The sequence below is a fragment of the Desmodus rotundus genome, chromosome 6, assembly GCF_022682495.2.
Source record: "Desmodus rotundus isolate HL8 chromosome 6, HLdesRot8A.1, whole genome shotgun sequence".
NCBI classification, from domain to species: domain Eukaryota; kingdom Metazoa; phylum Chordata; class Mammalia; order Chiroptera; family Phyllostomidae; genus Desmodus; species Desmodus rotundus.
Window position 1 is genome coordinate 153,823,822 of NC_071392.1, and position 21,910 is coordinate 153,845,731.

At 49.3% G+C, this 21,910-nt stretch overlaps 1 protein-coding gene across 2 annotated transcripts; it reads left to right on the forward strand.

Annotated features, from left to right (window-relative positions):
- The first annotated feature begins 1,540 nt into the window (after positions 1-1,540).
- Positions 1,541-21,037, forward strand: GABRP (gamma-aminobutyric acid type A receptor subunit pi). Of its 2 annotated transcripts, XM_024577079.4 has the most exons (9): positions 1,541-1,632; positions 2,088-2,206; positions 6,309-6,376; positions 7,346-7,563; positions 9,491-9,573; positions 12,540-12,677; positions 13,145-13,297; positions 13,789-13,976; positions 14,723-21,037. In XM_024577079.4, the coding sequence occupies exons 1-9, from the start codon at positions 1,580-1,582 to the stop codon at positions 15,023-15,025; spliced, it is 1,323 nt and encodes a 440-aa protein (XP_024432847.2). In that variant the 5' UTR covers positions 1,541-1,579; the 3' UTR covers positions 15,026-21,037. The 2 variants fall into 2 exon arrangements, with proteins under 2 accessions (XP_024432847.2, XP_045041088.2); XM_045185153.3 differs by lacking the exons at positions 1,541-1,632; positions 2,088-2,206 and adding an exon at positions 4,903-5,517.
- Positions 21,038-21,910: the final 873 nt, after the last annotated feature.

Genomic DNA, 21,910 nt, shown 5'->3' on the forward strand with positions numbered 1-21,910 from the left:
GAGGGAAGGGCTCCCATTTTTTTTAACAGACTTAAACTTTTAGAGAAGTTTTGGGTTCACAGCAGCATGGAGCCTCACCAAAGCCAACCGCACTTGTTGAATCTATGGACTCATGGGGACTTACTCTTTTTTTTAAAGATGTTACTGTATTTAACATCTTTATGTTAAAGATGTTAACATAACATCTTTAAAATGTATTTTTCAGACCATAAGACGCACCTAGGTTTTAGAGGAAAATAGGAGGAAGAAAAAACCCGGGTCCACTGCCACGCCGCCCCCCAGCGAGCCAGGTAAGTTCATTCGGACTATAAGATGCACCCACTTTTTCCTCCCAAATTTGGGGTGGGGGGAAGTGTGTCTTATAGTCTGAAAAATACGGTATTTATTTTTTAAAGAGATGGGGGGAAGGGAAAGAGAAAGAGAGGGAGAGAGACATCAATGTGCGAGAGACACATTGATCAGTTGCCTCTCATACGCCCCCAACTGGGCACCTGGCCCCCACCCCAGGCGTGTGCCCTGACTGGGAATTGAACCAGTGACCTTTGGTACACAGGCCAGCACCCAATCCACCGAGCCACATCAGCCAGGGCTGGAGACTTACACTCTTAACTTTATACATTTCTATCTGGTTTTTATTTCTTCAATGACCATGTTTTTTAAATATTTTTTTAAGTAAAATAATATTAGTTCATGAATGGCTGGATCACACTCTGTGCCCCCGGAATGGCTAGTTCCAGAAAGTGACCTGGTTCACAGAGCTAATCACGGAGTAGGGGTGGCCTGCCCGGGAACAGGCCCGAGCCCCACCTAACCACCCCACTCTGCTGTCACCAGCATGACCATGACTTGTCACAGGCTGCCTGCCACCCTCTCAGAGGGCCAGCTGACAGGTGCTCCCACAGCCAGGGAGGCCACGGCTACCCTGACACGCCTACCCTGATGGTGCTGGCCACACACGGTGCTCGGTGCTCAGTGCTCCCCTCACCGGCTGAATGGCTTCGGAGCATCCCGGGGGCAGGTGTGGGAGGTGGGAAAGTGGCCACAGGCTTGGAGCACAAAGGAGGCAGCCAGCCTGGGTCCAAACTTTCCTCTGACATACACCAGCACCGTGACCTTCCCATGAGCCTCTGCTTCCTCGTGGCGACACAGGCAAATAATCGGAGTTTGGGTCCACACCGCCTGGCACAATTGGGGTTAGTGTATAGTTTGGGGTGTCCTTCCTGACAAAGTCAGGACAAGGACAGGGTAAGGTCGTTCTTGGGGCTAAGGACAAGATGGACCTGCTGCAGTTCTGGTGCTGGTGAGCCACTCTCCAGCCTTCATTTGGGTTGAATTTAAAACACGATCCTCTAAAAGGATCCTTTAAAAATGAAGTCATTCTGGGAAGGCATGCGGGCAGCAGGAGCCCTAACCAAAAGGTATAGAAAGAGGCTGCTCCCCACCCACGGTGAGAAAATGCTGCCACCGACAATTCATGGGCCGAGAGGAGTCGAGCCTTTCGGGCCGTCCGCCTCCCACCTACCCACCTGTTTCCCCAGGCGATTCCTCTCCAGTGCCTCTGCACAAGCAGCTCCTCAACATGAGACACAGTCTGCACTTGACCTTCATGTGTCTGAGTCTCTTCGCTGGAAGGTGAGCCTTGCTACCCCACGGTGGCCTTGGTCTGAACTGCTTTGTGTACACACACACACACACACACACACACACGTGCGTGGCGGGAGAGGCGGCAGCCTCCCTGCTCCCCCAGCCTGTCACCTCCCTGACACACCAGGACAGTGCGGTGTTCTGCCGTTTACTCTGTCTGGGAAACTCATGCTTCCCAAATGGCCATGAATGGACAAACCACTTCTGATTCGGGGGAAGATGCTCGGAGGGTTCCCAGATTATCACAACGTGGCAAATGGGTGATAAAATGGAGTGGGATGGGGACCTATCCATCTGGCAGCTGAAAAGGAGAGATCTCTCTTCGGGAAAGTCACCGCTGGTCCGTGGGCACAACCACACACGTGTGGGCAAAGCTCGTGTTTGTACGCACATGCTATTCACACATAAGCAAGCATGAGCATACAAGCTGCTTTCTTCTCCAGGCTGTGCACCCGGGGGAGTCGGTTCAACGTGGAGGTCAGCAGAAGTGACAAGCTCTCCCTGCCCGGGTTTGAAAACCTCACCGTGGGATATAACAAATTTCTCAGGCCCAATTTTGGCGGTAGGTCCTCTTTTTTTGGCCCAGGACATCAATTCACATGAGAGGAGCAGAGGAGGGCTTCGGGAGGGTTAGCTGGCCTTGCTTTCCGACCGGCAGCCTGTTAAGGATTGGCAGGGATGGCTGAGCGCAGCCGCCAAGGGCTGCTCACACCACCTTGGAGAAGGCACTCTGTCTCCCCGCCTTCTCCAGGATAAAGAAATACTCCTCCCCACCAAGGTTTCCTGGAGCCGCCCAGAAACCTCACACGCTGCCTTCCTTCTGCCCCCAATTCTGATGCCATTGTTCACAGGACCCACCATCTCTCCTCTCCCCAGGCCTGTCCCACCTGGCCTTCCTGCCTTTGGCCTCCCCCTCAAAGCTAACCTCCACTCTGCCACCTGGATCACTTGCCTGGGTCCTTTGCCTGCTCAGTACACCTGCCGGTGTCCCAGCATCCTCAGCACAGAGCCCAGAACCCTTTGCATGGCCCACCAGGCCCTTCCCAGCCCAGCCTCTGTCTGTCTGCCAGTCTCAGCACCCCCAAGTCCAGCCCTATGCCCTCCCCACAAGTGTGCCCCGCATGCTCCCCGATCCCCTTGGCCTGCCTGGCCTCCATGGCTTTTGCTGAGGTCACTTATCTGCCAAGAAAAGGCTTCTTCCAACTTGACTCTCTGATGAAATGCCGACTTTCTTCCAGGTCTCAGAGCAAAGGCTTCCTCCTCTGAGAAGCCATCCCAGATTCCTCCAGGCCCCCTCCCCTTTCTTCACGCTCCACTTTGAACAGACCTCCAAATCCTAGCCGTTACCTGGCAGAACTGTCATGGTCGCCGGTTTGATGTCTGTCTCAACTCTAGGCTGCAGCCCCTGGGAGAGTCTTGCTTTATTTACCTCACTCACGCCAGCAGCAGCGCAGTGCTTGACCTATAGGAAGTTATTAATATTTGTTGAAAGAATGAGGCCAGAAGGGAGGGCATGAGACCAACCACACACCTCCACTCAGGTCTCAGGCCCTCTGTATAAAGCGAGCGATTGAACCAAGGTGGTCTCTGATGCCCCATCACACAGAGCAGGAAGTAGGAGAAAGAGCCTTGGACTTGAACAAAGCTGAGTTTGGCCCCAGGCCCTCCTGCTTGGCAAACACCTTAGCTTCCCGAGCCTCAGTTTTCCTTTTTGGAACACAGGGACAGGTCCCCCGCCCCTGCCCCCCCCCACCCCAGGGAGGACAGAATGCAGTAAAGCATATCCACGTGAAGCGTGGTCCCTGCCACGTCATCAGGGCACAGTCTAGTTTAACCCCCGCTCCTTCCTGCTCCTCCCGGCAGGTGCTAAAATCCCCTGGTCAGGCCTAGGGTGGTGGGTTCCTCCAGGTCCCCTGAGAAGCAGACTGAGACGGGACCACCTGTAGAAGACACTCGTTTGGGCAATGCCACTGAAGGAATATGGAGGTGGGAAAGGGGGAGCTGGCGAGTTGTCAGATTGCCATACAGGGGGAAGGAGCGGGGAGGGGAGGAAGGTTGGGTGGGGGTGTCTTAGCAGTGGAGCTCCCAGTGTGCCTGGAGAGGCTCCCTGGGAGTCCATGAGCTGCAGTTCCCATCAGAGGAGTCTCCCACCCCTGGGCCTCCCAGGATGGGCCTGCCTCGGCCCCTGCCACGCTTAGTCACAGATGTGGCTACGATTTCAGAGCACAGCAGCGGGGCCCTCGGCCAGTCACACCTCCATCTGTAAGAGGTCTGAGGTGCATTGTTCACGGCCACACTGTCAGGATTTGAAGTCTTTATGTTAAGGAACCTTGGGCGGGGGGGGGGGGCAGGTGCTTCAACCTCCCCTGGTTTTCCCAGGCCCAGCTGAACACTAACAGCAGGCATGTGAGTCTGCGCACCCTGGGTGGTCCCCCCATCAATGTCTCTGCCTCCCAAATCCCAGTTAGCCTGGGATGGGACACTGTCCCTCTGGCTGCCTGCTCACTGGTCAGCAAGATGCAGGGTCCTTGGGTAAGGGGCTCATTCTGGACCTAGATGGACCCAAGGGGACATGAGGCCCGATCCCCCCAGGGTGAAAAATGGGGCAAGGGGTCCTCGGTCCAAAAACACAAACCCCCAACCCCTTTTTGGTGCCTTTTGGCACATTGGCTCCTAAAGGAGCCTACATTCACAGTGCTGCCACAGGGCCCATGGAGGGGTCATTGTGCTTCGTGGCATCTGTTCACCCAGGTTCTAGAACCCCAGGGTCCTTAAGAGACAAGCCTCCTGTAGGATGTTTCCGGGACTGAGCTAGATGGAGCCAACTTAGCAACAGACCCTCGAGAACACTGTCCAGGAACGGTCTCTGACCTCTTTCCTAGGAGAAAGCTGCCCTCTGGTGGCACAGCGCACTTTTGTAAGTCAAGGGGAAGAAAGTGCGAGCTCCGGCCCGCAAAACTACCAGTTGAGGCAAGGCCTGGATGAGACCATGTGGAAACAAACTAAACGAAAAACACCGTGTGGCTGGAGTTGTGTTTTTCATTCTCTGTGTGCCTTGAGGAAGGCAACTCACACTGACCCACAGCCCACTGGGTTCCAGGCACTTAAAATAGTGTAAACTTCCTAGCCCATTCCTTCCTGGTAGGCACTAGGAGCTCTGTTTTATAGGTGAGAAGCTGTAGCCCAGAGAGGGTTAGCAGTCTGCTCAAAGTCACACAGCTATGAAGTGGCTGGCGTGGGATCCGATCCAAACACTCGGACTCCGACCTTCTCTCCTTGGTGCTGCACCACGCTGCCTTGAGGGTAGACGGCCCCTCAATGCATCACACTCCTTTGGTACCTCCCAGGGTCTGTCCCCAAAGGCCTCCCCTTTTCTACAAGTATTAACAGCAAGCATTAACGTCATTATTTTTTCATTGTGTTGGTTCTGAAATTGCATTTCCAAATCCCCACCTACTTTCTATGGCTTGGGAATCCTTCAATGAATAATTAGGTCGCTTTGTATGATTCCCACTGATTAGATGTTTTTAAAGCTTCCTTGGAATTATGCCTCTCCTGTTCCCCCTGAATGCATTGTCACGGTCCCCTGAGGCACCCTATTATTTATTGCAAGTGAATGCTACTGCATCTACTAACCTGGTCATGAACTTGTTCCTCCTCCAGAATTAGCTAGGATTACGGAAGAGGGGGGCAGGGAGGGGAAATGCTACTTACTGAGCGCCTGTTACTACGTGACAGACGCCATGCCCAGCCGGGCAGGCACTGGATGTCCATTCCCTCTTGTCCCCTCCTTGAGAAGAAGCCATCACCAACTCGTGTCATTTAACCCACTCCTGTGACCCAGGGTGTCCTTGGCCTTATTCCTACTCACAGGTGAGAAAAGTGCAGTTCTGACAGGTTTGGTAACCCTTCCCACGTCCCCGAGCTGAGTCTCATCTTTCTGACTGCTGGGCTTCCCGTCCACATTCCAGTCTGGGGAAACTTCGCCAGGCTGGTCGGGCCTGGCTTCCAGGACCAGTAGCTTCAAGGCCTTGGTCTCCAGAGCTGCGCCTGGCCGTCCCAGGAGGTAGCCTGTCTGCTGAAACTCCAGGATTAAGGCCTGACAGCTATATCACAGCCCAAGTGGGGGAGGCTCTGGAATTCTGAATAGTTTAGGGCTCCTGAAGAGCAAAGGAAGACAGGGGAAGGCACAGGTGAGCGAGAGCTCAGCCGTGAGCCATCTGGAATGCCATCTTGTGGTGAGTTTCCTTAGCTGAGGTGATCAAGCTACCCAGGCATGAATTCCCAAATCTCAATTCTAAATAATTAGTCCCTTGCAAACACCGTAGGAAAAGTCCTCCAGGTGTGAAGTGGGAAACACCATTATACCCTTGAAAACACACACACTTGAATGCAGTGTGGTCTCATTAAGCTAACTATATAGCTGGGCACTTTTTTCCTACAGAAGAGAGGCCCCGTCCACACAATGTCTCCTCCTGAGAGGGGGAGGGTAGAAATTAAAATTGTACTTTAGATACTTCTAGAGCGTTTAATACTTTCCATCCGGTAAGTGTTACTTTTGCAATTTTCTGTTTGTTTGTTTGTTTTTTTAAGTGCTGATGTGATGTTAGGGAACCTTGTTAGTGTTTTTATGTCAGCCTTTCTGGGTTTTTCTTCAATCTTAGGAGAACCGGTTCAGATAGCACTGACTCTGGACATTGCGAGCATTTCTAGTATTTCAGAGAGTAACATGGTAAGTTTGGCCCCTGCACCTGCCACCTGATGGGTCCCTCTCCTTGTGTGTAATGGGGACACAGGGACACAGAACGGACTTACGGCCCTCCTGCACTTGGAATGGCACAAGGTGGAGACCTAACCCAAAACTCAAGACACTTGAAGATTTTTTTTTTAAAGATTTTATTTATTTATTTTAGAGAGGGTGAGGGAGGGAGAAAGAGAGGGAGAGAAACATCAGTGGGCAGTTGCCTCTCAAGCACCCCTCACCCCTTGTTGGGGGCCTGGCCTGCAACCCAGGCATGTGCCCTGACTGGGAATTGAACCAGGGACCCTTTGGTTTGCAGGCCGGCACTCAATCCACTGAGCCATACCAGCCAGGGCTAGGAGATCCGTATAAAATAGATTCAAGGAGTATCAGGAAGAAAACAGAGTCAAAGGCCAGGAGGGGACACACGAGGAGGGGAGTGGGGACATTCAGTGAGGGTTGAAAATCAGGGGTAAGAATGAACATGCCGTGGGGAAGCCGGAATAGCACGTGGTCCCTCACAAAGCCGGAGACAAGCTGGCAAAAACCAACAGTCACGTAACTGCTTCCAACCATCCCGTCACTTAAGAGAACACATTATAGGCAAGTTTTGCCCAGGGGCCCCACTGTGCATTTTGGGTAAACCCAAGACACCCTAAGCACTTAACTCACAAAAACCTTCGACAATTTGCTGGGGCCTTTGTGATCCAGGGCAAGTAAGTTAAACGTGCTCCTGCAGGCTTCCCTTTGCCAGTGGAGGTCATTACTAGAATAAATAAGGGGCTTTGTTTTCATATGGCTCCAGGCCATCCCCCCAAGACAAACTGTATTCACCCATGCCTACTACAGTAGACCTGCATACTTGACCTGCGTGGAGGGGGGCAGAGAAGTGAGACTTGACCCCTTCCGATTTTGGAATCTCTCTCTCATCACCTGTTTCTCCCCCCGCTGCCCCGTCAGGACTACACAGCCACCATATACCTCAGACAGCGCTGGATGGACCAGCGGCTGGTCTTCGAAGGCAACAAGAGCGTCACCCTGGATGCACGCCTCGTGGAGTTCCTCTGGGTGCCGGACACTTACATTGTGGAGTCCAAGACGTCCTTCCTCCACGAGGTCACCGTGGGAAACAGGCTCATCCGCCTCTTCTCCAACGGCACAGTCCTGTACGCCCTCAGGTGAGCAGGCGCCTGTGAACTCAGGCTGGGGGGCCATACAGGTGGACGAAGAGGCAGAGGTTCATCCTGAGTAGTTCTCCCAAGCACTCCAGTACCACACCAAGGTCCCCCTTCTCACATTCCTGCCTTCTCCCACCCCTGTCCCCGCCACAGAGGATGCGGAGGGAGGGAGACATCGTCCTGACTCAGACGCCTGAGCACAGGAAGTCCAGGGTGCAGGGGCCCGAGCTGGGAGGGTGGGGCTGGTGAGGGGCACGGGGTGAAGTGAGAGGATGCTTTCACGGGACTCTGAGCTGACTTCTAAAGAGCAAAGAGAGGTTAGCAAGGGAAGACGGTAGGGAACAGCAAGAGCCAACAGAGACGCCCATACCAGGACCTTACCTTTCCTGGTAAGGAAACTGAGGCTCCAGAATGCGTCTCTACTTGCCCCAGTATTTTTGTACAGAGAGTCAAAGTGCAGGGCCCCAAGGCCTCTGCCGCCTGCAGCCAAGGGCTTCCCTTTGCCCCTTCCCCAAACCCCTAAGGCCAAACGATCTTCCCAACAAATTGTTCATCAAGGCTCGAGAGGCGACCCACAGGGGAAGCCAGGGCCAGGGGTGGGGGCAGCATGGCGCTCATCTCTGCCTGTGCAAACCGAACACTCCCAGAGGCCTGGGGAGAAGGCCAGGAATCAGGCACTCAGGGGGCTAATCTTTAATCCCTAGTAAGAGGCTGAAGCTGTCAACAAAGACCCAGCCAACCCGTGAAGTGAATTCCTGGATTAGTCATCTGATCCTCCCGGCTGCACTGAGTTTTGCAAAGATCAGCCAAAACCCCGACTGCTCTTTCATGGAGCCTAATGAGACCTCTCCCTCGACCCCAACTCCAATCCACATTAATGCCCCCCTTCCCCGTGTTCCCGGGAAATACGTGTGCATGTGCGGGTGTGGGCGTGTGTCTGTCCGTGTCGTGGCACATAACACAGCTGCCACGTACAAGGCTTACAAAAATGGATGGTGGTTGATAGTCCAGCTCTCGAGTCAGACAGATTTGGGGGCAAGTCCCTGCTGGGTTCCTTTCCTGAAAGTTACTTGAGTCTCACCAGCAGCAGGAGAATAATAATAGGTCCAACCTCATAAAGCCTTTAGAGAAACGCAAAGAGATGAAGCCCACGAAGCAGTGAGCCCAGGGACTGGCTCGTGGTCAGTCAATTGTTATTCTCTCTCTCCCTTAAAGAAGAAGTGGGCACCATGCCATCGTTTCCACTTTCCCACATGCCCAGCACAGTGCTTAATAAATAAAGGTGCTTCATAAAAATGCGTGACACTGAAGAAAAAGGAAGGTCAAGGTCTGCCAAGTGACATCTCCACTGTGAGGCCTTAGCTGATGCTTAACTGAACGTCTCTGGGTGTTGGTCCCTCAGAGCCACAGTGCCTGGCGCCCTTCGATGACCCCACTTCCTCTGCGTGCTGATCCCCCCCGGGGAGGCAGGGACCTGGGAACTGTCCTGTCTCCTACCGGGGCTCCAGCCCCAGCTCTGGCACTGAGAGCCGGGCGAGCCTGAGGGAGCCCCTATGTCTGCTGTCAACGGTGAGGGTGGTGACAGTGATCTCTGGCTTCTCGCGGTTTGTCATGAGGACGAAATGTAAGAACTGGATGCAAAAGCATCTCAGACAAGCCGATGAGCGATTCTGCTCTGTGATACTGTTGGAAGTTTGCCTCTGAGCTGCCAACATTCCAACTTCCTCCACTCTGGACCCCGGACTTAACCGAGGGGCACAGGTGTTGCTTAGCACAGAAAACCTCAGGTACGCTTTGAATGCAGGTTCCAAGTCACACAGTCACCGTAAGACTCAGGGTGCCAGTCCTCTTGGCGTGGCCCTTAAAGGGGGTGCGTACTTTCTACGGCACCTTCGTAATGCTTGTGAACCCATTCTTCCTTTCCCAGGATCACGACGACTGTCGCCTGTAACATGGACCTGTCCAAATACCCCATGGACACCCAGACGTGCCAGCTGCAACTGGAAAGCTGTGAGTACACGTCCCACAGGCCCCTGAGCAGACTGTCCCGAGTGACTTAGACCTGAGTGTGCCAGGTTCCCGAAGAATGTGCTACACATAGGGGCCTTTCTGTCCTCGATATTGATTACATCAGATTTGGCCCTTCTGACCATACAGCCAGAGAGACTTGGAGACGCTCAAAGACAAACCTTCTAAAATTACGTCTTTGGGGCAAGACCATTGTGCATTGTCATAGAATATTTCTATCTAAGAGTGAACAAACCAGCCAAGGAAATGGGGGTCCCTAGGACTAGGAGTGGGACCCAGAGTCCACTAAGGCATGGACACAGCAGCAAGGACACAGCAGAGATTAGAAGCGGCAAACATACCAAGTGACCCTGGACATTCATCGCACGGCCGCTTCCAACTTCTAAAAGAAATGGCCTGAAGTATATAAAGCTTAGCGCAGTCCTGCCGGCATGCAGGCCTCTAAACGGTGGTCCAGGGAGCAGCCCATGGTGAAGAACGCGTGTTTACCCCACGCCGATGTGTGTCAGATGGCGTGGCTGAGTAATCGCCATCATTCCCTAGTAAACTGCTGGGCAATGCCCGCCGAACTCGGGAACGTGGTACCTGTGGTAGGGGACCCGGGAAAACAGAGCCACAGACAGGAGTCGCTGGGGAAGCAAGGCGTGGCTTGTGCGAGGAGGGAAGGCTCTAGTCAGGCGCTGGAGACCAGTGGGCACTCGAGCACACAAGTGGTCGACGTGTAAGAACACAACCGTTACGAGGCAACGGTCATTTTTCAGAGGCAGGCATTTAATTAAAGACTCAGACAGGCAGATTAATTACCTTATTGATTAAATGTGTGCATAACCTTCTGGAAGCAATACAGCTGTTTGGGGGCAGAATAAAGCTTGAGGTTATCAAGACGAGAACTCATTTTCAGCCCCACACGGCAAAAGTAATTGCCTTGCCCGTGTGGCTGTTCTCATCCCGAATCCCTGGAGTGAGATTCTCCTGGAAACCCCAGCACTCTGTCTGCATGAAGACCATCCCCGGCGAGCAGAGGATGCTTTTGCCGAATGTTTATTAGCAGTTATTTGGGTACAGAAACCTCTCCAAGGGTTTTGTCCTGAACGCCATCCCTAGAAAAGAAGCGATACCATCCCACAAAACAAACTGTCCAAGGAGGGGCTGGGATGACTCACTTTTTTAGATATATATATACATTTTTTATTTCTTTGGGTTCCTAAGCCTATTTGGACAGCTAACTTCAGGAAATTTGGGGGTGCATCTATGGGAAAGCCCACAGAGAGTTTTGACCGGGAAACTCCCTCAGAGCTCATGGCTGCTTCCCTGTGCTTGGATGGGAGTTAATTGCTTCTAGGCAGCAGGTACTGTAGCTGAGACTCCACAAAATGCTCGTCCTGGCTCTGGTGTCCCAGTCCCCGTAGTCTGGGGAGACACAGGCAATGCGGTTCCATGTCTCAGACCCCAGGTACCGGAATCACGGGGCTTTCCCTGTCACTGGCTGTGTGACTCCAGGTGGGGAGAACTGACGTCTCTGGGTCTCAGTTTCCTCAGGAGTAAAGTGGGAAAAATAATAGTATCTGACTCAAAGAGTAAATTTTCAATAGCTTCCTTGGAGATTCACCCAATTTGAAGAGTACAGTTCAAAGATGTTTGGTGAGTTTGCCAAATTGTGTGACCTCTGCCACATTTTACTGTGAGAACATTTCCGTCACCCACAGAGACCCCTTGTGCCCATTTACGGTCATTTCCACTGCCACCACCAGCCCCCAGGCGACCGCCCATCTACTTCCTGTCTCGGTGAATTTGCCTTTTTGGGATATTACATGTAAATAGGGTCAATACAACATGTGGTCTTTTGCATCTGGCTCCTTTCACTTAGCACAATGCTTCCCAGGTCCATGCGTGTCGACGCGTGTATCAGTACTCCGTTCCTCCTTACTGCTTTTTTCCTCATTATTCCATAGAAAGGATGCAAGCAGCACGAAGCCTCTGGCTTGCTTCCCGCCTTTTAGCTCTGACGGGTAACACTGCTGTGGACATTTGTGTGTGAATCTTTTGCTGGACACGATTTGATGTCTCTTGGGCAGATGCTGAGGAGTAAATGCTGGATCCAATTATATCTATGTCACCTATAAAACCCACCCCAAGTTCCGAAAATGGAAAAGGTCAGCACAGGAAATCTAATCAGTGATGTTGTAGTGACTACGGGCAATGCCAAGCAAGCATAGACTTATCGGGGGATCACTTCGTAAGTTATATAAGTATCTAGCCACTATGCCGTACCCCTGAACCTAATATAGCACTGAGTGGCAACTGTAATCGAAAAATTAAAAACACATTCAATGTAAGGAAATGAAGAAAAATAGGAGTGTCTACCTTGCCAGTGTGTGAGAACGTCAGAGAACATATATGTAAAGGACTTCACATAAATGTTTACTAAAAGGCAGCTCTTACTACTGGCATCAACTCCATCGGTGAAACTGCCTTGAGATTTATCAGATGTTGGTGTTTATAGACATCCATGAAGTGGCTGGCTGCAGGGTTTTTTGGGTTTTGTCTTTTCCGTGGAAATAGGAACAGACCGATTGTGAAGTCCCCGGGAACTCTGTCGGAGACGTCAGACTGTCCTGGGAACATAGACTTTGGGTGTTCGCATACCTGTGTCCAATAAATACTTAAGTTGTGAGAGAGGCCACTCTGGAGGCTTGCCACCTACCAGGTGTCCATACCTCGCACTGAGGCAGTTCCTAGGGGAAGGCACACGGCCCCCTCGCGGGCCATCTCATGCTGAGCAGACACTGCAGGCACCCTCGAGAGATCGTGCCAAGGTTTACAGGGAATCCGCCCTGGACTTAGTGCCAGCAAGATGGCGCTCCCGCTATCTGCGCAATGCAGCGTTGTCCAGGCCCGCTCCACCTGCCCCCTTCTCACGCTGACCAGGCCTCTGTCTCGCCTGCCAGGGGGCTACGACGGCAGCGACGTGGAGTTCAGCTGGCTGCGCGGGAACGACTCCGTGCGTGGGCTGGAGAACCTGCGGCTGGCTCAGTACACCATACAGCGCTATTTCACCTTGGTCACCAGAACGCAGCAGGAGACAGGTACCTGGTGGGGCAGACCGTGCAAGCGCAAAACAGCTAGGTCAGAGATATCATTTCGTCTCCACTTACATCTCCCCTGGGCCCCTCTGCGGCGTGGTGGCGTGGCGGGGTTTGGGATTGGCACTTTTACCTGCTCCACACCCAGTACTCACGTGGCCCCAAGGGCCTCAGCATCTGGTGAGGGAGAGGACAAGGACACCAGCAGTCATGATGCAACAGGTATAATATGACAGAGGAAGGCACAGAGAGAGGATCACAGGTCGGGGTCATCAGCACCCCCATAAACCCCACTCTACACACCAGCATTTTCTTATGTAGAAACGATACTGTCAGCTCATGATTAACTCAGTTTTGGTGAATATCAAACAGCTTAATGTGACTATACGCAGCTAAATTAAACACCCCACGGGGAAACTGCTCTGCTGTGGGAGGAGGAATGATTTCCTACCTCTTGTTTGCCCTCTCAGGAAATTACACGCGGCTGGTCTTGCAATTTGAGCTTCGGAGGAATGTCCTGTACTTCATTTTGGAAACCTATGTCCCCTCCACTTTCCTGGTGGTGCTGTCCTGGGTTTCGTTTTGGATCTCCCTCGATTCAGTGCCGGCCAGAACCTGCATTGGTGAGCAGCTCCAACCGAAGATTTCTAAGAACTCGGTTATTAGGTGTCCCCCCCCCCCCGCCTCCTGTCCCAGCGTTGTCATTAATATTCACAGGGCAGTGACAGGCATTGGTTTCCGGAGAGATTCTTTCACAGAGAGAAAGAAAAAGAGAGACAGAGAGACTGCTCTAGCAGTAATGCGTTTTTAAACTTGCATTTTACAGTGACAGATAAGGGAATATTGTGAATAGATGGTCTATTGTCAGTTATTTTGCATACTGAACACCCCCCTCCAATGAGAAGACAGGAGGTGAAACATTTAGGAAACCCTGTCACTCGTATCTGTATAAAATGGACCAATCTCCCCTGTTCCAGACGGCCACAGATTTTTCAGAATGAGCTAAGTTCCATTCCTGAGTCCTGTTCCCGCCTGGCCAAGTCCCAAGTCTGCCGGCCAACGGCGGAAGGTTCACTGGCCCCTGACGTGGGAACACGGCCCGATGTTTTCCCAGGAGTGACCACCGTGTTGTCAATGACCACGCTGATGATCGGGTCCCGCACCTCTCTCCCCAACACCAACTGCTTCATCAAGGCCATCGACGTGTACCTGGGCATCTGCTTCAGCTTCGTGTTTGGGGCCCTGCTGGAGTACGCAGTCGCCCACTACAGCTCCTTACAGCAGATGGCAGCCAAAGACAGGGTAAGAATTTGGGGCCGCGTGCTGGTCAGCAGAGGTGACGGGACCTCGTCCCAGCCCCCAGGGATTCCCTTTGCTCCAGTGATCCTCACCCTGGTTCAGGTAGCAGCTTCTAGAAATCAGAACACCTCTCGAAAAAGACTGTCCTTTTCACCAAACCCTATGAGACAGTGATACATTTAATTTTCCAGCAGAAAATAGCTATGTTATCTGTGTGCAACACAAAATCACAACTACAAGAACAAGCATCCACAAAAACCCCACTATTGAACCAAACACGATCAGCTGCTTACAAGTTTCAGATTAATATATATTTACTATTTAATTCTCCTGTTGCACTGTTGTTTTCTTAAATTATACAAGTCGTGGTTTACTGGAAAGTGTATGGAAAAATCACATGTGCTGAATTTCTGGATTCGTGTGTTTTTCTGGAAATGAGGTTCAGCTCTCAGAACAATACTAATGGCTGTTGTCTATTAAGCACGTGGATTCAGCATTTAGCAGACAGCTCTGCATAGCTAGAGTGGGCGACGGTTATTCTTCCCCACTGTACAAGCTGATGACCAGGGTCGGTGCCTCCAAGCAGGACAAGACTGCCAAGTCTGGCTAACTAGCCACTTTCTGACGCTCTCAATGCCACTCTCTATCACACCTAATTACGCAATATTTAGGCCTCAAAGTATATAAATACCCACTTTCTTATTTTGCTGAGTCAACCCGTTCAACTAACCGCGTTGTCTGTGAACTAGGAGATGCCGAAGGAAGTGGAAGAGGTCAATATCACGAACATCATCAACAGCTCCATCTCCAGCTTCAAACGGAAGATCAGCTTTGCCACCATTGAAATTTCGGGGGACAATGTCGACTACAGCAACTTGACCATGAAAACCAGTGACAAGTTCAAGCTGGTCTTCCGAGATAAGATGGGAAGGATTGTTGATTATTTCACAATTCAAAACCCCAGTAATGTTGATCGATATTCCAAACTACTATTTCCTTTGGTTTTTATGCTAGCCAACGTATTTTACTGGGCATACTACATGTATTTTTAAGAGTACGTTGAATAATTTGCATGCCATAGGACTTCGACAGGACAAGATAACGATGTGAATGGTATTCAGGCCAAGTGTGCGCCCTAACCCAAGTTACAAGTAACAAAAGTGACGATGGAGCATTTCTTCTCAAAGAATGGACCCCCAACCATTATTTAAGCTTGTCGGAGCCCCAGCATTACAAAGTCTTGTAACAGAAATGTCAATCCATTTTTTTTTTCCTTTACAAAATCCATGCCCATGGAGCCCAAGATTCTGACAGACCTACCCAGGGCTGGCTGACTGCTCAGGGGCAACCTGGTCTGCATTTATTACCTCATTTAAAAAAACTGAGGAGTCCATTACAGGTATTGAGTAACCCTCAAGGGACAGGGGTGGCTTCTGAACTACTCATACACGCTATTTATTAAATCTCTGCAGTGCTTATAAAACACTTTGGTCCTATTTAGGGAGCAACATTTTTCAGTTTTTGATTAAAATGAAATGTGAGCTTAAGTCAATGGACCAGAAGTCACTGTAGTAACTCAATACCAAGAGGAGTTTTTAACACAGAATTTAATACCACACAGAATTGTCCCCAAATTCCAGTAAGTCTTACCATTGAAAAGTCCAATGTAAGTAAGTGATGAAAAGTTTTGTGGGTCAATAATCTCACCCATAGACCCCTTGTTTCTAAGATATAGAATGGCTTCCCCAAACCAGAAGGGCTCTGGGGCTTCAGTACCCACTTGACATGTCTTATCCCTTTACTACTATCTACACAGACAACCCTCAACATCGCTAAGGCCCTTTCCCCATATCAGGGATGGAAATGGAAGTTGTTCTGCTTTGTTGTATTTTTCACCTTAATTCTAAGAGTCTTAGAGTGGACTGTTGCCGGGAAGAGCGACAGCATTGAGTCCATTTCTCTCTGCTCCTCTTTCCCAGCCGCAGGCCCCCTGCATCCTTCCCAGAAGAGCTGTGGTCCCCATGCTCTAATGACCAGGAGTGATGCTTATTAGCCAGCGACCTACGTTTCCCAGGGACACGCGGCGCAGCACCAGCAAGCTTTGCTATGCCCCAAGCCCCGATCCCTCTAGCTGAGCTACTCTGAGCAACCAGGGGGACCAGTTACAGAACCTATGTTCAGGCTGCAGGTGAACCAGCCCATCTCACCCTAAAATCAGAAGAACACGTACGCACTTCTCCTTGCTCCTTGGCCACGCTCAGCCACCAGCATCCTGAGTGGCCATTTGTGAATGTGCTGTGATAGAGGCTTCTGGTTCAGTCTCAGCCACTTGAAAGAGTCTTGCCATCTTTAATTCTTTAGCTTCCTTTTCTAATAAATGTGTGCCTTTACCCTTCCTTTCAGAAAGAACCCACGGCTTCGGAAGATCGTGTTTCTTCTATAGTCCCCTGCACTGCAGACTCTCATTCTTTTTCCCGTTATGTTGCTTCTTACAATTGAGTTTCTATGGGTTTGATCACCTGAGCTTTTAACAAAATGTTTCTAATAGGAATGGGGTTGCTAACAGAGGTGGAAGGTAGTTGTATGGTTCGATTGTATTTGTGATTTAAAAAAAAAAAAAAGCTTTGAAAGGAAATATCTTTCCTGAAACCCCATTGAAGCATTATATGAAGAACACTGTAACTATCTGAAACTGTGAAATAAATACACCACATTAGCTGCCCACCAAGTCAAGTGGTCATCGATAGGGTGAGTGTTGTAACAGCCCATCTGGTAAAAGGATATGTCGTAGAACACACTCAGTAGGCTCACACTCTTCCATCCTCCTGTCCCCCCACCCCAGATAGTACACACACACACACACACACACACACACACACAGATTTTCCTGCCAAGGAAGGTAACCGCTGCTCACACACACAGTGGATGTCCTTCTTGCCTCCCTGCCCTACGACACCTGCCTTGCAGAGAGGCAGCCGTGCCCTGTGCGGCCAAAAGGTCCAGCTCTCCGAAGTGCCGCAGATTCCCTTCCAAGCCTTCTTTAGTGTTTTGAAATTCTCCCTTGTTTTTATTGAATGAGATTTCTGTAGTTTGAGGATACACTTTGGGGGGAGAAAATCCTTGGATGTTGTATCGTTCCGAACTCGATGTGGGCTACAACATTGGAGTCATCTGTAAAAACTCCTAATATCTTCCCTATCTTCCCAAGTATCCTGCCTTCCCAGATGAGTCCAGGACTCACTTTATTCAAAACAGTTACTTCTAGGGTAAAACAAAAAAAATTAAGACTAACCTCTTGATAAGCAAGGCTAAAGGGTAATGACTGCCAGGACTGAAGAAGAGTTTTGTACAAGGAACACGCTGTTCTTCCGTGCACTTGAATGAGCGAACTGAACAAAAGTAAACAGACAAATGAACTTAGAGAAAGTCTCACTTTTAGAAGGAAGAAAATGTGCAAGCTGAGTAATGAAATGCAGTAGGATAATGACATACTCAGAGAAACGTCTAGTCTCCATCTGGAAATTTCCCATGAGCATACCGAATCATCTCTCCCCTCTGATTTTGCTATCCATGTGCCTGAGAGCAGATGGCTCTCCTCTGCCAGGTAATCTTGGGAGGCTGTGGGTACAGGGAGACTCCTCGGGCTGCAGCAGATCAAAGTGTCATACCAGGTAGTGCTAACAAAAAAACGTATGCCTAAGGATATTCCTGGAGGCCCACGAGGTGGAGTTCCAAAACTATGCTTTCTTTTGGGGGGATTTGAAGGGCAGTCAGCCCATTGAACTTGGGGGTGGCCTGGAGCACTTCTGATACACGTGCTTCGAAACAGTGGTTGCTAAGCCCAGGTGAGCGTAAGATTCACCGCGGGAGCTTTATAGATTCCAGAGTCTCACCCCAGACCTACGGACTCAAGATCTGAATTTTTTCAAAGCTCTCCAGATGTTTTTTTAAATGTAAAATCAGACGGGAAGACAGATGGCAAATGCCTTGGTGAAGGACAACAGGTGCAGGAAAGCTGTATTTTCTAGGAAGAAAAATAATGCAGTGTGTCTGCCGCATGGAAGGAGAGAGCCCAACTCAACGTGATATGATTATTGAATGTGAATACTGTCCACAGCCGGCATGAAGCAAAGCTTCTCCTTTGTCTCATCGAACCATTAACGGTAGTTCCAAGAAGGAACAAGGTAGGATCTACTTCCAATAAGGCCGCAGCATGACAGAAAGTCAGCCAACGGTAAACGTGTATTTGGAGAGTTAGGCGGGACTACTGAGAAGCAGCCGTCTCCCAGTTTTTGCGTTACTAAAACCTTGACGGTCACGCAAACTAAAAACCTTCACAGGAAAGCAAAATGTTCGGCAGCCAAAGACTTTGGCTTCTGCAAAGAAGGGGAGGTGGGAGTCAGTTGGCTTGAATGATGCCTCAAGGTTGCCTCTCAAGGAGGTCATGAATATGACCCCAAAAGGTTCATGAAGAACTCACAGTAACAGAGAGAGAGGACTCGACAGAGAACTATGAGATCATCCAAGTTGTAATGTAGACGGGCATCTCCAAACTCCAACTCCTTTCTCATTTTCAGGGTCTCCTTTGGTCTGGCCCGCCAACTCATTCTCCATCAGAAGCCTTTGAATTACATTGTGTTTATTATGTCATGGATTAAGACAGTCACTTAATTTTTAAATTTTAGAATGTCTTGAAGCTGGCTTTTTAGACTGAATCCTTTTATGGCCATGTTTAACAAACAAAAGAATGTGGCATGATGATGAATAAAGTTGATTTCGATGAGATTTCTTTTTAGGGGAAGTAGGAAAATATGTCCCTGATGGATTTTGCTTTTCAATAACAAGTTATTGAACCAATTCACCATAATATATCTTGAAGAATCAAAAAGCCTTCATTCATAAATCAAATTGTATTTTTGGATCAAAACAAAGGAAATGGGAGAGGGTGACAGAGGAAAGTGATAACCACAAATATCAGCAATAAGAGCTGGCCTCAGATGCCATGGCATTTAAAGCCACAAGCCTTAGAAGGTAATAATAAAGTGAGTTTTCAGAATGTAAAGAAGTCCCAGGAGGAATTATCCACTTAAAAGAATATGAGGTGTACCTTTTCTGAGTTTGTGTATTTCTTAAATCCTAACAAAACATTCTAATCCATTTCACAGAGGGATTCAAAGGTAAGTTCCCTGTAAGGGAACTAGAACTTTATTTTACCTACTTCTGTAATAACTTCATATAACTTATCTAGTTATCTTTTCCCACAAAGCATCCAATTGCATATCCTTTCACACATATCCCAAAAGACTAATCCAGTTGAATTTCATCTACAAGCCCAGGAATGAGTCTGGACTCTGCCATTAACTTAATCTCGATTTGCCTATTACTAATAAGTTAAATGAAACGAAAATATTTTCCCTTCCTCTCTCACCAGTTCGTGACAGGGTTAAAAGGGAGATTATAAATGGGAAAGTACTTTGGAAACATATAACAGAAGCAGGCCTAATTAATTTGATCCATGATTATGCACACATTACATCCCCTAGAAAATGAGGATGGGGATGAAGTCCAACCAGCTTATCTGACATCTTAGTACAGAAGGATCAGCACATTGCAGGATGCCTCCGAGATCAAACACGGGACACAACCAGGACTGCGAGCCCTGGCTCCTAAGCCAGCGTTCTTTCTGCTGATTCCATCACCTCCTCAAACAGTCCTGCTCTGCCTTGCCAAAGCAGCTCCTCGAGATGACAGCACCCGCAAAAGCCACAACCCCACCGGGGATGCAGCGGCATTGTCTGCAGCCCACGTCCTGAGGATCTCTCAACCTGCCAGGACTCCAATACCCCCACAAAATTCAAGGCAGAGGTATCGCCACCATCTTTGCTACCAAATCAGCTCATTCTTCCCCAGAAAGGACTTCTAAAGTCATCTTTCAGCATCCACGACCCATTCTTTCACCGGTTCCTTCCAACAGTTCCTGCAGAGGAGTTCACAAAAATGGGCATCCTGGCCCCCCCCCCCCCCCGAATGGATCTCTGACCTCGCTAGCTGTTCCTGGAACAGAGCGAGCAAGAAAATCCTATTTCATTTCTGCGAAGGGGAGAGATCTCAGACCATGAAGCCTCTCGGCACCACACAGGTAAATTGTTTTAAAAATGCATTGGTATGTAGAAGCAAGGCCTTCCATGGCAACGAATCTTTTGCATTTTTAAAGGCAAGTTGTACGTTCTGACACTGTAAATGGTAGTGAAGGTATTTCAAATTATCTCCCCTTCACTTGCTGTATTAACGGAGAGAGTACATTAAGGGCAATCAAGTTATATCTTTATCAGAAAAGCTTCCAGGGCTTCCGTAAGCACCCTGCCATCACAGCACTGTTGTCTGCTCGAAGTTTTGTAATGTTTTCCAAATAGAACACAGGCATAAAATAGCTCGTCTCCAGTCTCCTGGAGGGAAATATTGAGAATCATCACCACGATGCACTCCGTCAGTGGTTTCCTCATTTTGCTTCTTCCCAGATACTTTGTGTAGACGTGATGTTATGAGTCACCTAAAAGGACAGGAGGTCATGGGGTTTCCATGCTAATCAACAGCTACAGCGAGTTTGGCGCCAATCACATTCCAAGCCTCTAACCTACCCTGTCTCTCCTCCAACAACAATCCTGTAAAGTAGGTGCTGTTAACCCATTTTGTAGATTTAAAAAACAGTAATTTTGATGAGACTGCCTGGCTCAGTTTATACAGAGTGAGTAAGTGGCACAGGTGAGGTTTGAACCTAGATCTTTTTGGTCTCCAGACCCATTCTGCCTCCTTCTTTTTTTCTATTTTTTATTGAATTTATTGGGGTGACATTGGTTAATAAAACCATATAGAGTTCAAGTGTGCAACTCAATTAAACAGCATCAGCCCACTATCGTGCCCTCACCACCCAAAGTCAAGTCTCTTTCCATCCCCATTCATCCTCCCTTAGCCCATCCGCACCTCCCCCACCCCTTTCCCTCTGACTGTCACCGTGCTGCTGGCTGTGTCTATGTGTCAGATACATATATTATATATATATATATATATATATATATATATATAATATATATCCTGCGTAATCCCTTCACCTTTGTCACCCAGCTCCCCTACCCCCCTCCCCTCTGACAGCTGTCAGTCTGCTCTGTGTATCCACGCCTCTGTTTCCATTTGGTTCGTTAGTTTATTTTGTTCATTAGATTCCACATGTACGTGAGATTATATGATATTTGTCTTTCTGACTGGTTTACTGCATTTAGTATAATAGTCTTCAGTTCCATCCATGCTGCCGCAAAAGGTAAGATGTCCTTCTTCTTTATGGCTGCGTAGTATTCCATTGTGTAAATGTACCACCGCTTTTTTATCCACTCGTGTACTGATGGCCACTTGGTTGGACTGTTTCTAGGTGTTAGTCATTGTAAATAATGCTGCAATCAACATGGGATGCATATACTCTTTCAAATTAGTGCTTTGGATTTCTTTGGATATATTTCTAGAAGTGGAATTGTTGGGTCAAAAGGTAGTTCTGTTTTTAATTGTTTTAGGAAATTCCATACTTTCTTCCACACTGGCTGCACCAATCTGTATTCCCACCAACAGTGCACGAGGGTTCCCTTTCCTCCACATTCTCACCAGCATTTGATGCTTGTTGATTTATTAATGATACAATTCTATAACACAGCGGTCCCCAACCGTTTGGGCACCAGGGACCGGTTCAGTGGAAGATAATTTTTCCACGGACGGGGCAGGGGTGGTGGGGAGAGATGGGAGGCGGAGCTCAGGCAGTAAATCGAGTGAGGCTTCACCCACTTGACTGCCATTCACCTCCTGCTATGCGGCCCGGTTCCTAACAGGTCACAGACCATTGCCAGTCCACAGCCCCAGGAGTTGGGGACTCCTGCTATAATATGTCATCTGTA

What these genes read in the sequence shown, in the direction of transcription:
- GABRP (XM_024577079.4), top strand. Translation starts at nt 1,580, where the DNA reads ATGAGACACAGTCTGCACTTGACCTTCATGTGTCTGAGTCTCTTCGCT. An exon ending in ACAGTCCTGTACGCCCTCAG is followed by an intron (nt 7,564 to 9,490) that starts GTGAGCAGGCGC and finishes TTCCTTTCCCAG; the next exon opens with GATCACGACGACTGTCGCCT. An exon ending in CAGAACGCAGCAGGAGACAG is followed by an intron (nt 12,678 to 13,144) that starts GTACCTGGTGGG and finishes TTGCCCTCTCAG; the next exon opens with GAAATTACACGCGGCTGGTC.